Source organism: Microcaecilia unicolor, chromosome 4 (genome assembly GCF_901765095.1).
Source record: "Microcaecilia unicolor chromosome 4, aMicUni1.1, whole genome shotgun sequence".
NCBI lineage: Eukaryota > Metazoa > Chordata > Amphibia > Gymnophiona > Siphonopidae > Microcaecilia > Microcaecilia unicolor.
In genome coordinates this window covers 80,714,570-80,731,438 of record NC_044034.1, presented here as the reverse complement: position 1 = coordinate 80,731,438, position 16,869 = coordinate 80,714,570, and the positions used below count along the sequence as shown (strand labels likewise).

Here is a 16,869-nt window from a genome sequence, read left to right as displayed (position 1 = left end):
ATCATAGCTGATCAATCCATAGACTGGTGGGTTGTGTCCATCTACCAGCAGGTGGAGATAGAGAGCAAACTTTTGCCTCCCTATATGTGGTCATGTGCTGCCGGAAACTCCTCAGTATGTCGATATCAAAGCTCCATCCGCAGGACTCAGCACTTAGAGAATTACACCCACGAAGGGACACTCTGCCCAGCTCACCACCGCCGAAACGGGGGAGGGGAATTAACCCAGCTCATCCCCACACAAGTGGGGGAGGGGAATCCGTCCAGCTCATCCCCGCGGAGCGGGGGAGGGACACCACACCCGCCGATGCGGGGGGATCTGGCTTATCCTGCAACCGCAACCGCGGGAGGAGCTGACTGACCCGAACACCGCCGAAGCGGGAGGGGTACAAAACTGCCCTACAGCCGCACGAAGCGGGAGGGAGTGCCGGCAGAATTATAAGTCTCAATCCAGCCCCGTAAAACGGAGGGGAGAGGAATGCAGCAGCTCACTGTAACACAAACTCGTCTTAACTCTTGAAGAATCCAAGTGAAAAAACTTGAACACGAAGTCTTTCTGAAGTAACTGAAGAGTAAAGTTGAACCTGAAATGCAACCAGAATAAAACAATACAGATATCTGGGAGGGGCTATGGATTGATCAGCTATGATTAATGGAAAGAAAATTATCAGGTATGATTATACATAATTTTACCTTCCATATCATCAAGCTGATCAATCCATAGACTGGTGGGATGTACCGAAGCAGTACTCACCCAGGGCGGGACATAGAAATCCCTGACCGCAACACTGAAGCTCCAAACCGGGCCTCCGCCCGAGCAGCCACAGTCAAGCGGTAATGCTTGGAGAATGTATGGGCCGAAGCCCAAGTTGCCGCCTTGCATATCTCTTCCAAGGAGACGGAACCGGCCTCTGCCATCGAGGCCGCCTGAGCTCTTGTGGAGTGAGCTTTCAGCTGGATAGGCGGCACCTTCCCTGCGGCCACATAAGCCGCTGCAATGGCTTCCTTGACCCATCTTGCCACTGTAGGCTTAGCAGCCTGCAGACCCCTACGAGGACCTGCAAACAGGACAAACAGATGATCCGATTTCCGGAAATCATTGGTCACTTCCAAGTATCTGATGATGACTCGTCTCACATCCAGATATTTAAGAGCAGAGTACTCCTCTGGGTAGTCCTCCCTACGAAAGGAAGGGAGACAGAGCTGCTGATTCACATGGAAGCGAGAAACAATCTTGGGCAGAAAGGAAGGCACTGTGCGAATAGTCACTCCTGCCTCAGTGAACTGCAGAAAAGGCTCTCGACATGAGAGCGCCTGGAGCTCGGAAACTCTTCTGGCTGAAGTGATAGCCACCAAAAAGACTGTTTTCAACGTCAGGTCTTTCAGAGATGCCCTCGACAAGGGTTCAAACGGCGGCTTCTGCAATGCTCTTAGCACCAGGTTGAGATTCCACGCAGGCACCACTGACTGCAGAGGAGGGCGCAGGTGATTAACTCCCTTGAGAAAGCGCACCACATCTGGCTGGGAAGCCAGGGAAGCACCCTTCAGGCGGCCCCTGAAGCAAGCCAGAGCCGCTACCTGGACCTTAAGGGAACTGAGCGACAGGCCTTTGTCCAGACCTTCTTGCAGGAACGCCAACACTGAAGAAATTGGAGCAGTGAAGGGAGAAAGTGAGCCTGCTTCACACCACGCTGCAAAGATACGCCAAACCCTGGCGTAAGCAGTAGAAGTAGAGCGTTTCCTCGCTCTCAGCATAGTGGCGATGACCTTGTCTGAGAAGCCCTTCTTCCTCAGACGCTGCCGCTCAATAGCCAGGCCGTAAGACCAAAGGGGGAGGGATCCTCCATTACCACGGGACCCTGATGTAACAGGCCCCGCTCCACTGGCAGCCGCAGAGGATCGTCGATTGAGAGCCTGATCAAGTCCGCATACCAGGGACGCCTGGGCCAATCCGGACCCACCAGGATTATCATGCCGGGATGTCTTGCCACCCGGTCTAGGACCCTGCCCAACATGGGCCAGGGTGGGAACACATAGAGAAGCTCTTGTGTCGGCCATTGTTGGAGAATAGCATCTACTCCCAGGGATCGAGGGTCCCGTCCTCTGCTGAAGAAGCGCGGCACTTGGCAATTGGCCGATGACGCCATCAGGTCTAGGCTCGGCTGGCCCCAGCGCTTCGTGATGTCCAAGAACGCCTGAGCAGATAGCTGCCACTCTCCGGGCTCCAAAGTATGGCGACTGAGAAAGTCCGCCTTGACATTCATGACTCCGGCAATGTGGGCCGCTGACAGCTGTTCCAGGTTCGCTTCCGCCCACTGGCATAGACTCATAGCCTCCTTGGCTAGAGGGGCGCTCTTGGTACCTCCCTGGCGGTTGACATAGGCCACAGCCGTGGCATTGTCCGACAGTACCCGTACAGGCTTCAGCACCAGTACCGGGATGAACTCCAAAAGCGCCAACCGAATGGCTCTGAGTTCCAGGAGGTTGATAGACCACTTCGCCTCTGCAGGAGACCAAAGCCCCTGCGCTGTCCTTCCCAAGCAGTGGGCTCCCCAGCCCGACAATGAGGCGTCCGTCGTGACGACAATCCACTCTGGGGTCACCAGAGGCATTCCCGCAGACAACTTGTCTGTCTGCATCCACCAGCTCAGCGCCTTGCGCACTGCTGGATCTAAGGGAAGACGCACCGCATAATCCTCCGACATCGGAGTCCAGCGCCGCAGCAGAGAGTGTTGTAGTGGTCTCATATGAGCCCTGGCCCAGGGCACTACTTCCATCGTGGCCGTCATAGAGCCCAACAGCTGCACATAGTCCCAAGCCCGAAGAGGAGAGGCTACCAGGAACTGGTCCACCTGAGCCTGAAGCTTGACAATCCGATTGTCTGGCAGGAACACTCTGCCCACTTGGGTGTCGAATCGAACTCCCAGATACTCCAGGGACTGAGTCGGGCGCAGCTGGCTCTTCTCCCAGTTGATGATCCATCCCAGGGAGCTCAAAAGAGCAACTACCCGGTCCACAGCTTTGCCGCACTCTGCATAAGAGGGGGCTCGGATCAACCAGTCGTCCAGATAAGGATGGACTTGTACTCCTTCCTTTCGCAGGAAGGCCGCTATGACCACCATTACTTTGGAAAAGGTCCGCGGAGCAGTAGCCAACCCGAACGGGAGGGCTCTGAACTGGAAGTGTCGTCCCAGGACTGCAAAACGCAGAAAGCGTTGATGAGGAGGCCAGATGGGAATATGCAGGTACGCTTCCTTGATGTCCAAGGATGCCAGGTACTCCCCTGCCTTCACTGCCGCTATAACAGAGCGGAGAGTCTCCATGCGAAAGTGCCGCACTTTCAAGGCCCGATTGACCCCTTTGAGGTCGAGGATAGGCCGGACAGAACCTCCTTTCTTTGGTACCACAAAGTAAATGGAGTAACGCCCCTTGCCAAGCTGACTTTCTGGCACCGGAACGACCGCACCCAGGCGGATCAGATTGTCCAAAGTCTGTTGCACTGCCACAGCTTTGACCGGAGACTTGCAGGGAGAGAGTACAAACCCGTCTCTTAAGGGTCGGCAGAACTCTAGCTTGTAGCCGTCTCTGATGACTTCCAGCACCCAAGCGTCTGAAGTTATTGTGGTCCACTCGCCCAGAAACGAGGACAGCCGTCCTCCAATCTGCACTGGGGCGTGGACCAATACCCCGTCATTGGGTACGAGACCCTGGGGGAGGACCGGAGGGAGCACCTCCGGGACGGCGGTCTCTGCGAAAGGAACGCTGCTTGGGGGAGAAATTCCTCTTAAAGGAAGAGGGGGCAGAAGAACCCGACCTGCCCGGGCGGTACCGACGGGCTTCCTGAAACCGTCCTCTGGAGGTACCGGGACGAGCACTAGCCCGAGCCCTGACCTCCGGTAACTTCTTGCCCTTAGACGTGCCGAGATCGGTCACGATTTTGTCCAGCTCGACCCCAAAGAGCAGCTTGCCTTTAAAAGGCAATTTAGCCAGGCGGGATTTAGAGGCGTGGTCAGCAGACCAATGTTTCAGCCAAAGCCACCGCCGCGCAGAGACTGTCTGAGCCATGCCTTTAGCTGAGGCTCTCAAGACATCATACAGCAAGTCTGCCACATAGGCTAAGCCCGATTCCAGGGCTGGCCAATCATCCCTCAAGGAATGATCCGAGGGGGAAGCCCGCTGCACCATAGTCAGGCACGCCCTGGCCACATAGGAGCCGCAAACTGAGGCCTGCAAACTTAAAGCAGCCGCCTCAAAGGACGACCTTAAGGCCGCCTCCAATCTCCTGTCTTGGGCGTCCTTTAGGGCCGTGCCACCTTCCACCGGCAAAGCCGTTTTCTTAGTCACCGCAGTGATTAAAGAATCCACGGTAGGCCACAGATAGGCCTCACGTTCACTCACAGCCAAAGGATAGAGGCGGGACATAGCCCTAGCCACTTTAAGGCTCGCTTCTGGGACATCCCATTGAGCCGAAATTAAGGTGTGCATGGCATCATGCACGTGGAAGGTTCTAGGCGGGCGCTTCGTCCCCAGCATAATGGCAGAGCCAACAGGGGCTGAGGGAGAGACGTCCTCCGGAGAGGAAATCTTCAAAGTGTCCATGGCCTGTAACAACAGGTTGGGCAAATCCTCTGGGCGAAAAAAGCCGCGCTGCAGAGGGGTCATCCGCTCCATCCGAGCGGGGATCCGTCTCCTCCAAGGAATCCGCAAAGGACCGTTGGGAGACCTCAGACACGCTGCCCTCATCTACATCGGAGGAGACAAATTCCTCCAAGGCCTGGGAATCAACCCGAGGGCGTTTACCTCTGGGAACCTCAACCTCTTTACCAGACGAGGGAGCGGGGGCAGCGTTGTGCATGAGGAAGGCCTGATGCAGCAGCAAAACAAACTCGGGGGAGAAACCCCCCAGACTGTGTACTTCCGCAGCCTGGGCAACAGCCCTAGGCGCGCTCTCAACCGGCGCTCGCAACAGCGGGGGAGAGGCCTGCTGCGCATCCAAAATGGCGTCCGGCGCGAAACTCCGCGAAGGAGCCGCGCGGGAAGAACGGCTCTTAACTTTAGCCGCTTCTGTGCCGTCGCCCAAATTAAGGGCGTTCATGGCATTAATGTCTCCAACCTCAAGGGCGGCCCAAGAAGAAGCCGTCCGAGCCGCGTGGCCGGCCAAAATGGCGGAGGCGAGGAGCGGGGGATGGGCGTTTATGGCGGGAAAAACCGCCACGCCGGAGGAAGGACCGGGACATTCATCGGTCACGAAACTGCCACCCAACAAGGGCGAATCAGGCTTTAAGACCCCCGCATCCCCTCTAGAAGCGCTCAAGCGACCCGGGGAGCGACCCTTTGCGCCCTCGCCCTCCGACGCCATGTGCCACGAGGAGAAGAATCGGGGAACCCCCGCCCGCTATAAAAAGGTAAAATTACCTGCTGTCCGCTCCGAGTTGTAACGACCTGGTGTCCCAGTGAGTAGCTGCAATAGACGCTTAAATAAACGTCGAAATAAACGCCTTTAAAGACGTTTAAAATTTTTTTTTTTTTTTTTTTTTTTTTTTTTAACGGAGCCAGCGGGAGGGGGGAGAAAAGGAGGGACCTGGCACCACCAGGTTTGCACTTGCTCAAAAGAGCCCTCAACCCCAGGCACTCAACAAAACCTAAAAATTAGGCTTGGAGGCCTAGCCAGAGCTGCTGCTGCTGTGTGTGACCACCACCTGCTGAGATAGAGAACATACTGAGGAGTTTCCGGCAGCACATGACCACATATAGGGAGGCAAAAGTTTGCTCTCTATCTCCACCTGCTGGTAGATGGACACAACCCACCAGTCTATGGATTGATCAGCTTGATGATATGGAACATAACTTTTCCCCTTGACACAATAAGATCCAGTACTCAAAAATTGTTCAAACTAGTGCAAGACTGTCCCCAGCTATTCTTAGGTCACATAATTTGAGCATTAATAAAGAACAGTTTATTGCGTTAAAGGCTACGTAAATATCAAATTGAGGTAAAACAATTTGCTGTCCTTTACTTGGGACCTGCTTAAATTGAGATATAAGAGCCAGGAGCAGGGTTTCAGTACTGTATCTTGCCCTGAAGCCATGTTGATTTTAATGCAGAATATTGTATGTCTCTAAAAAAAAAAAAAAAAAAAAAGATTACAATTGCTCATTAACCAGGAACTCAAACAACTTGGCCATCCAGAGGATACTTGTAACCTAACTAGTCTTTGATTTGGTACAGCAGATTCTTTCAGATTGGTTTTTAAATACAGTGTCAAAAGAAAGTGGTCTGATCATATCAAAGATTCCCAATTCTGATTACTAACAAGAACATTAAATTAAGTTGCTGAATATGCCAGAAAGTCCAATTTATGCCCTCTTTCGTGTGCTAGAATAGAGAATCCTAAACTCAAATCTAAAGAATTCAGAAATTGCAAAAAGTGAATCACATTTGTATCTGTATTACCTTCTAAATGTAAGTTAGATCACTAAAAACAGATCAGTGAAAATGGGTGATAATGTGATAAAGTCTTAAATAATTTCTGCTGTACAGACTTCCAGTTCTTAGGGGGGGATCTATAAATCAATGCTAATCCCAAAGAGCCCCCATTTGCCCAATCCATATCTTCACAATCCTATCTATTAGTCTAATGTTTAAAAAAATCCTTAAAAAACAATGCAAGATCCCCACCCTTCTTATTCTGACTAGCATTAAAATACATACATTCGGTGATATCGTAATCTCTACAAGAAGACATAGTTGAGTTACAAAGTATCTTGATTAAATGTTGTTTTGGGGCCTGATTAGCCCTTTTTGCAGATAAACCACATCTTTGTCTAATGATCACAGGTGTAACATGAGAATATGTGGAACAATCTATTAAAATCATAATATTCCTTTCATTAAGATAAGGCTTACTTCTTCTAGGTTGGCTCAGAACTACTGGAACTAACGAAGTATGAGCATGGTTAATCTCATTTTGAATAAAATCCCCTAATGTACCCAACCCAAGGCAGAACACAAATAAGATATTTAGTCAATACATTTTTGCCATCTATAAATATAGAATAAGCTATTTTAAAAAAGGATAATAAAACATAAAATACTTGTATTAATAGATCACAGTGTACATCACTGCGCAAAGGAGCGCGCCTTTGGCTTGCACCTTAGGCAACACATGTGGCAGCGTTTAATGTCAACAGAAGGAGCGGAGCAATATCCCACACCCAGGAAATTCAAAAAGATTCACCATGATGTATTTTAGATCCTTTGAGTCAACACCATCAAAGAGGTTCTGGAGCATTTCTTTGCCATCCTCTTCAGTAAAAACTGAAGCAAAGAAGAAGTCATTTAGTTTTCCAGATACAGTTTGTCCTTTATGTGTTACTTCTATTTTTTGTTCATCTGAGTGTCCAACTCACAGACTTTGCTGCATGGGGGTTTATGTTTTGAAAATATCTGAAATATCGGTTAATGCTTCTGTAGCGAGCTTTCAAATTCTCCTTTAGCCTGCTTTCTACTATCAAAAAGGTATTATTTTTTCAAATGTTTTGACAGGAAAAATATCAGAGTGGCTCAGTACGATTGTCAACAAAGAAAATGGAGCTTAAAAAAATGCCAGAACCGGGGGAAGTGACGTCACCGACCTAGATGAACGTCTGAGAGACGAGCTCCGGTCGCCCCGCGGCAAAAACAGCAAAAATCGCAACCTAAAACGCGGTTCAAAAACAAGATAAAAGCTTTACTGAGCTCAGGAAGTAGCACGGCACCTGCCTGTGCATTTAAATTCTACAGCAACGGATCTTTCTCGATTTGCCTTCGTGAGCGCTGAGCCGAAACCCAAATCCAAGATGGCGGACGCGCGCAGAACGAAAAACACAACGGAGGCAGAAAAGGCTCTAACACACGATACTTTGCTGGAACAGCACATTTCCGAGGAACTAACGGAAGGGGAGCAACTTAGTCTGCACCAGTGGCTACAAAACATTAGCTCCGATCTTAAAGCCCTGCGCACGGAAGTGGCTACGCTGGGAGCAAACTTACAAGGTGAAATCCGCGAACTGGGAACACGCTTGGAAGACACTGAGGTGCAGGTGGAGGCACAGGGGGAGGCCTTGGGAACATTAGAGCAACAGTTTGCAGGGCTGCAGAACGAACACCAACAATTATTAGACAAAGTAGAAGACCTGGAAAATCGGGGCCGTCGCAGCAACCTTAGATTTCGGGGCCTCCCTGAAACCCCCAACTACCAGAACTGTGAGCAAATAATACAGCAAATTGTACAAGACTTGTTCAAAGTAAATGGCGAAACGATAGAACTTGAAACAATAGATTGAGAGAGCACACCGGGCATTAGGTGCTGTGCGTAACAACAGGCCAAAGGACATCATTGCCTGTTTCACTAGATATAAGCAAAAAGAACAAGTGCTGAAACTGGCACGCCAGACACAGGACTTTAAATGGGATTCGTATACCATTGAAATATATCAGGATTTGGCGGCAGCAACATTGAGAAGGAGAGGGGAGCTGAAACCATTCACAAGACATCTTCGAGAGTTAAAGATTCAATATAGATGGAGACATCCCTTCGCTCTCGTGCTCTATAAAGAGGGGAAGCAACATCAAATCAAATCATTGGAGGAAGCTCAAGAACTGTTTCCAGAGACAGCAGCCCCAGGAGAAACAACAGAAACGAGCACTGGAGCGAGATCTGCTCCCCGCCCTCCCCCGCCGAAGTGGCAGAGGGTGGGAAAGGGTCCGAGAAGATTACAGCGCCAACAATCGGCAACACGAATTACCTGAAGTAGCCTGGACAATATAATTGGTAAAAGCTTTGAATGTTAAGTAAAAGTTGTTAAAAGATTGGTTATGATAAGCCTCTGATGGGGCTCTAGACACGAAGAGATAATTTGAGAAATGTTGATGCTGCGGGGTGACTGAGACGGGATAGGGGGTACCTTCCTTCTAGACTAGGCATTCACCGGATACCAAGTGATGCCTAAAATTCAGAGGGGTGAGGCGGGGGGGAGGGAGGGAGGATTCAGAAAGAATGGAAGGGGAAGGAGAATAAGAGTGGCGTGGTGGGGGATACAGATGGGACATAGAAGAATGATTTATATGATTGAAGGACTAATGGCATGCTTACTAAATGTTGAGATAAATGGGAGACATTAAATGTTTGTTGTTAAACGTCAGGGGATTGAATGTACCTAGGAAACGACAATTGATGTTTCGGGAATTGCAAAGACAAGGGGTGGACATAGGGCTGATTCAGGAGACTCATTTAAACCCAGATATGAACGCCTATGCAAACATAAAGCATATCCCCAAATTTACTTTGCCTCTAGTTTAGATGACACAAAAAGTAAGGGGGTTCTTATAGCTTTTAGCAAGGGGAAACCATGGGATATAAAGAAGATTGTAAAAGACAAAGGTGGGCGATACCTATTGATCATTTTCACACTGATGGGTAGAACATACACATTAGTAAATATATACAGCCCAAATACAAGGCAAGGGGACTTCATTAAAGAAATAGACCAACTACTGACCAGACATATAGAAGGTTCACTACTATTGGGGGGTGATTTTAATCTAACATTAAATCCACGTGTGGATATACCATACGTCGAATAAATTATGCAAAAAGTGACAGAAGACAACTCCATGAGTTTGTTACTCGTTGGCAGCTACAAGATTATTGGCGTAGAGATAACCCCACTCAGAGGGCCTACACATATTTCTCTATGGTCCATCAATCGGCATCTAGAATAGATATGTGGCTGGGAGACACCTCATTAATGGGGGCAATTGGAGAACATATAATCTTGCCGAGGACCTGGTCGGACCATTCCCCGGTGCTCTTGCGGCTTCGGGGCGTGGGGCCACAGGGTGGACGGAGGCAGTGGCGCCTGGATAATGCACTGCTGTTAGATACAGAGAATATAGCTCAGATAGAACAATACATCATAGAATACATACAGTTTAATGAAAATGAAGAAGTATCCCCAACAGTGGTATGGGAAGGATTCAAGGCAGTTCTTAGGGGCCATTTGATAGCCTTACGCTCTAGGAGATGGAAAGAGAGATGCGCGAAGGATAACGATTTGCGCCAGCAATTAATGCAAGTAGAAAAACAGCTGCAGGAGGGGACAGCTCAGAATCCGCTACGCTTAAGGGGACAGGCATACGAGCTGCGCACACAAATCCATGAGCTTGAGCTAGCTGATATATCAGAAAAATTACAACGTGTGCGTCAAACGCATTTTGAATTTGGTAATAAAGCCAGCCGGCTATTGGCTCATAAACTAGCACAACAAACTAATAGGAACTTGATAGGGGGAATTAGAGAAGGTGGAGGAGAGGTGCATTCAGAGCCTGAGTTTTTAGAAATGGCATTCAGAAGATACTATCAGCAATTATATAGTGCAGAAGGGGAAGAGGGAGATGAGGAAATAAGGCATACTTGAAAGATATAGACCTCCCGAGGCTTCCAGAACACATTATGCAGATTTTGGGAAAACCTATCACATTAGAAGAAGTGGAACAACGATTCGTGCGCTGTCCCCGAATAAAGCTCCAGGACCAGATGGGTTCACCCCTCAATTTTATAAAATATATATGAAAATGCTAGCCCCAATGTTATTGCGAGTATTTAACTCGTTAGAAGAGACCACAAGCTTACCACACACCTGGAACATGGCCACAATAACGGTTATACATAAACCAGGCAAAGATCCCCATTTATGCAGCTCATACAGACCGATCTCACTGCTGGGGGTGGACTATAAGATATTTACGAAGATTATGGCTACACGACTCCAGAAATACCTTCCACAACTTATACATGAAGACCAGTCAGGCTTTGTCCACTCACGGCAGACATTTGACAACATTAGGAGAATATTGCAGGTAGTACAAGGGGCCCATATACTTAAATCACCACTCTGTATATTATCCTTAGACGCAGAAAAGGCTTTCGATAGAGTTGGTTGGCCTTTTTTATTTGCAGTACTGGAAAGATGGGAATTAAAGGGAGGTTTGCGGAGTGGCTCCATCTCATTTACCGAAGCCCATCGGCGGCAGTGCGTATTAATGGAACATTAACAAGCCCATTTCTCCTACACAGAGGTACCAGGCAGGGCTGCGCGCTGTCGCCCTTACTGTTTGCACTGGTGATGGAGCCACTGGCCGCCAAGATCCGAGCGAATCAAGAGATAAGGGCCTTAGAGGAGGGGGCATTGAAACTAAGATACTTCTTTTCGCAGACGACATTCTCCTTGTCCTAAAAGACCCTCAAAAGGCTCTCCCGGTGATAGGAGAAGAGATACAAAAGTATGGGGCACTATCAGGCTTCAAGATTAATTTTGATAAGTCTGAGGCACTGGACGTGAACATACCTAATTCAACCTTAGCTTTATTGAAAAGGCAATTTCCCTATAAATGGGCTTCTAATATATCAGATACCTGGGGATAAATATCACACGCCGAATAGAGGACTTATTTGAGAATAATTTCCCGGGTAAGGTACGGGACTTATTCCGGGAAATGGACAGATGGGAAGGCTTGACACTGTCATGGGTGGGCAGGATTAATGCTGTAAAGATGATTATGCTTCCGAAACTGCTATATTTGTTTATGGCTTTACCCATAGACATACCTGATGCCTTCTTTCGAGGATTACAGGGCAAGGTCTTCTCCTTCATTTGGAGGAAAAGACCACCTAGGGTTAATCGAGCTACAATGTACCAACCACGAGATAGAGGAGGTATGGGGGTCCCATCCTTTTATGACTACTACTGTGCGGCACACATTAGGCTTTTAGCATCTTGGTCCCAGAACACAGATAAGTTGTGGGTGGGTATTGAGCAACACTGGTTGAAACCATACCCACTAAGAGCGATCCCATGGCTGCCCAAACAAACGCTTCAAGCATTGAGTCGAAAGAGTCCCTATCTTTTAAGATGGCCCCTAGAAAAATGGATTAAGATAAGGGGGAGATTTTTTCCGGAACGTATATATTTCCAACATACATACCTTAGATTTGCCCCTCAATTTGGATCTGAAGAATTTAGCCAGATATATAAAGAGTGGGAGGGAATGGGGTTATATGAACTGGGACAAATGTGTAAAGAAGATAGGATCTATACATATCAAGAAGTATGCCAGGAATATGGGCTTTCCCCGCTTCAGGCCTTCCACTATGTTAGGGTGCAAAATTTCATTAAACACAAAGCGGGAGAGGAACTTGAATTAACTGAAACGCAGTTAGAGAGAGGTATAACAGGAGGAGGAGGACGAGGGAGTATTACTAGAATATACAAAGCCCTATTGTCACGAGAGTACCCAGTGGAATACTATACACAAAAATGGGACCTAGCCATGGGAACAGCCCATATGGGCAAAGGTTTTTAAATCTCTATTGCGAGTATCAGTGTCCAGCGCTATGGTAGAAAATGGACACAAGATTCTATATAGCTGGTATTACACCCTAGCCGCTTGGCTAAAATGCTCAGATTAAGCTCAGCAGAATGCTGGAGAGACTGTGGGGAAGAGGGAAATATGTATCATATTTGGTGGTCCTGTGTACACGCACAAAGATACTGGACAAGCATAATAGATTTTATTTGCTCAGTGACAGCTTTACATTATGAAATGAAAATGGAATATTGCCTATTACACTTTAAACCACCTATATACCATGGCATATACATCAATTTGCCAGCCAGATGTTTGTAGCAGGTAAACTAGTGCTTGCAGCAGCCTGGAAAAAACCGGGACTGCCGGACATCTCAATGGTACTGAGAAAATTGGAGTACATTCAACTGATGTCCAAGCTCACAGCTTAAATAAAGGACGTTTGACTCAACATCAAAAGATATGGGAGCCTTATGTAAATTGGAGGGCTACCACTGTAAAACCCTGAAGCCACATATTTTGTAGAAGGGGATAAGGGGGGAGGTGGGAGGGAGGGGATTAAGGGGATTATAACAGGAGACACATTATTGAGTTTGGTTAGAATTTGCAATGTTGATGAGTTGATCAGTTAATGCAATTTGAAGAATTGTACTGTTTGAAATGTGGCATGTAAAACCTTGAAAATGCAAATAAAAAAATTCAAAAAAAAAAAAAATGCCAGAACCTAAGGAAAGATCTACAGCGATTTTGACTAAAACTGGTAAAAAGTAACTCTGTCATGACACGTCAGAAGGGGGCGGGCCTAGGCCAGAGAAGGAGAGACGTCATGAAGACTCTGCAACGAACAGATCTTCTTCCTGCCCGTGCAGCGCCTTCAGACAGAGGTGAGAGGCGCTGCGCGGAGCCCGGTAATGCGGATGGGGGTCCGGTGGAGGGGGGAGAAGTGGCGGCGGCGACCTCGGGGGGGGGGGCAGGGAACGGGGGCGGAGGATGACGGAAGGCAGAGCTTTGGCAGAGAAGAGAGAAAGGAACAGGAAGGGAGGGGGACCGGGGCTGTTAAAATTAAGATTTTGGGGCTGCTAAAATTAAGATTTTTTGTGCAGGGGGAAGCGATGGGAAGCGGGGAGCAGACGGGGGGCAAGGCCGTCCAGGCAAGACGCTCCTGACGAGCGCCCTTGCCCCCTCCCGATCCTATTTCGATTTTTGTTTTTTAGGTTTCTATGGAATGCAGGGGAAGCCTAGGAAGTACTGCGGTAGCATTTTTATTTAATCAGCACTTTTAAACATGCCAGCTTGTATTTGTATGCTGCAGGGGGAGTGGGGAGTAGCGGCGTGTCTGACAGCTCAGGCCTTAAGGACAAGCTCTGACTACACGTAAAATATATCGCAGTAAATGATTCGGTGCAATCGTCGGTACGGTTAGTGGCATCCCGAATCGTCCACATTACAATGGTAGTTACTCTTTGTATTCCATTTTCGTTAGCTGCTTGCTTCATCGGAAAAAGGCCTTTAATGCATGCAATTGTTAGGAATTTCCTTCGTTAAAGGGTTGTTAGAGGGCCGTTAAGGTTTAGTGCATCTGGCCCAAAGTGTGCTCAAGTAATCCAGAAAAAAGAGGAGGAAACCAAGGCAAACTGCAATAGCAGCAGCAGCTATGGAACTATGACTGTATAGGCAGTGAAAGCAGTTCTCTCTTCAAGAATATCCATTCATGCATGGCTCTGAACTATTTGTCTTCAGAGAATTTAATCTGCAACATCTGTTGCTTTTCAGCATACAAAAATAATTCTATTAAATAAATTAAAAAAGAAAAATAAGTTTAAAAAACCATAGCCATCCATTATTTTTCAAAAAAAGGTACTAGTTATGTGCACAAGAAAAACAAATGTTGGGCTCATTTTTGGAAAATGGTGGCCTTTTTTTCTCAAGATTCAAGTTCATTCTCTCAGAGATGTTTCCATACATCTGTATTAACAACTTTTAATCCACATTTGAACCTTTTAAAGCATGGAAATCGATTCTACACACCACTAATACTCCAGTTAATGAGCAGTTCATTTTAAAGAACACTAAAAGACATTTTAGTGAACTGATATGTGCTAACAAATGCACATCCCTACTAGTTATTATATAAACAACTTACCGAGCCCTTTGGAATAATTCCACTGCTATCAGCAGGATTTATTACCCAGTAATAGTATTCAAGGTATGCATTAGCTGTAATACTGTTCCAACTCTGCGTATGGTGGTGTAAATAGTAGCAGTGCCAATAAATTCAGCGGATAAATAGGTATATAATGAAAGCTGGACCTGTACAAGATTACAAAGACAGATTTAAGACAACTATATACTTGAAGATGTTAATTTTTTGCATGTCAAAATTGAAAGTTATGGTAGATAAAAATAAAAACATAGCAACAGTAAAGGTTGATGGTAAAAAGATCAAAAGATTCATTCGGACAAGCTATTACTTTTATAATTATTTTTACTATTAATTATTTGTATAGTGAATACCAGAAGTATGCATCACTGTACAAAACACATTATGGAAGGTCCATGCTCTTTGGCACTTACAATGTAGAGAAGACAGACAAAACATTCAAACAACAAATAAACGGCCTTCAGCTAAATAGCAATACCACAGCTGAGAAGATTTATAGTAAGCTGTTATAGGCGAGGTCAAACTAATGATTTTAAATGAATATCCTATAACTGAGGATAAAGACTACTTTAATTGTGTAAAGCTGTGATAAATCAATATCTATATGACAGTATGTGGGTAATGTCCATAGCCCAGAGGATTATGCAGAGATCAGAAGTTCCACCATCCTGCTCATCCTTTTCACAGTGTAAAGGATATATTCCAGATGCCAGGCACAGGACACTACCACTTATAAAATACCACTCCTTTCCATCTTCTTTTATTGTACTCTATCTTTCTGGGAAACTAAACTTGCAACACCCACCAACAAACCCATAGCATACCACCAGTGTATCTGTAACATGAACATCTGGCCACTCAGGTCCTTGTCGCCTTTTTGAATGGTGCTCAACTTCCAATCACAGAACTTCTAGTTATAACACTATTTGAAACCTGCCAGAAAGATCTGGCTGCTATCATCACAGCCTGGACCTAACAGAAATAGTACTATATAGGATGATACCAAAGGTCCATCTAGACGAATAATGCATCTTTTGTCATACCCCCCTCAGTTTCTCACACTCATCATTTATGAATACTATGAACCCAGACTACAATAAGCAGTGTATTTGTTTCTAGCAAAAAAAGATGTCAGTATTCAAATGCAAAGCCATCCTTCAAGGATGGGGTGATCACTGAGGAACGTGCCCCACAATAGCCATGCCCCTTGCAACTCACCACAGAATCTATGGAAAGGCAGAATTGGTGTTAAAAATCTGGGTTTTTTCATTAATACTTGGGGGACCATGAGTTAATTTTAGCAGGCAATAGAAAAGGTGCTGGTACTCGGTAACCTCCCCCCTCACCTTGAAAAAGAGCCCTAAGTAAAATCATCATTTCTATACGTTATACCTTTGCAGGTGTGTGTATCCAGATAGCAGGATTAAAAAGATGTGATCACAAAGTTGTTTCAACAAAGGAGCACCATGAGACAACCCATCCAGATACTTTGCAAAAGACAAAAACTGTTCCAAAACTGCTCTGGTTATATGAATCCTAGAAGACTAAAAAGAAACAAGTTTAATTAGAATGTAAAGCCAATAATTTTACTGATTTACAGAATAAAATAGACATTTTATCAAGTCAAATGTAATATCTTATGACTAGGCAAATACTACTAAACAGAGACTTTTCTGATAAGATAGGTAAATAAACGGCAACATAACACATTGGGGAAAAAAAAACAAGAGGAGCATTCTGAAATCCTTTTAATTATTTTGCTTCTTCTACAATCCCCCTTCCCCGCCCCCTCAAAACATTACTATCTGGTAATCACTTATTTAGAAAAAAACATTATTCATTTAAGTATTCTAGTTAAGTCTCACTTACTAGCTTCTTCATTAAATGCAAATTGTTCATTAATGCAAATTATTCATTCCGCTATTTGAAAATTGCAACTATAGAATTGTAAATTGCAAAAATAGAAGTAAATTGATATTTATCAAGTAGCCCTCACCAAAATGTCATTTCAGTACAAAATCATTTTCATAGGCTGGGCCAATGGCAGAGAACCACCCTACTGTACAGTAGGCCAGTTTCAATTCCAGGCCTGGAGTCTCTTACTCGGATCAACTAGCAATGCTGTAATGTGTGTTCATGGCCCCTTAAAGGCAGGGAATCTCCGTCATTACAAAACAATTGCATCAAATGGTCAGACTGAGTGCATATGTGCTAAGTTTCAAAGAAAGCAATGGTTAAAGATCCCTAATCAAGGACTGTTACCATAAAAGCCATAGTTAAGTATGGGATTATAAAATAGGAGA

At 46.2% G+C, this 16,869-nt stretch overlaps 1 protein-coding gene across 1 annotated transcript in view; it reads right to left on the bottom strand.

Annotated features, from left to right (window-relative positions):
* The window catches only part of NBEA (neurobeachin), a 1,994,973-nt gene that overhangs the window by 1,535,193 nt on the left and 442,911 nt on the right, over nucleotides 1-16,869 (bottom strand). The window contains 4 exon segments of the mRNA XM_030200381.1: nucleotides 14,545-14,607; nucleotides 14,610-14,715; nucleotides 15,959-15,999; nucleotides 16,002-16,110. Coding sequence (XP_030056241.1) covers nucleotides 14,545-14,607; nucleotides 14,610-14,715; nucleotides 15,959-15,999; nucleotides 16,002-16,110 — 319 coding nt within the window.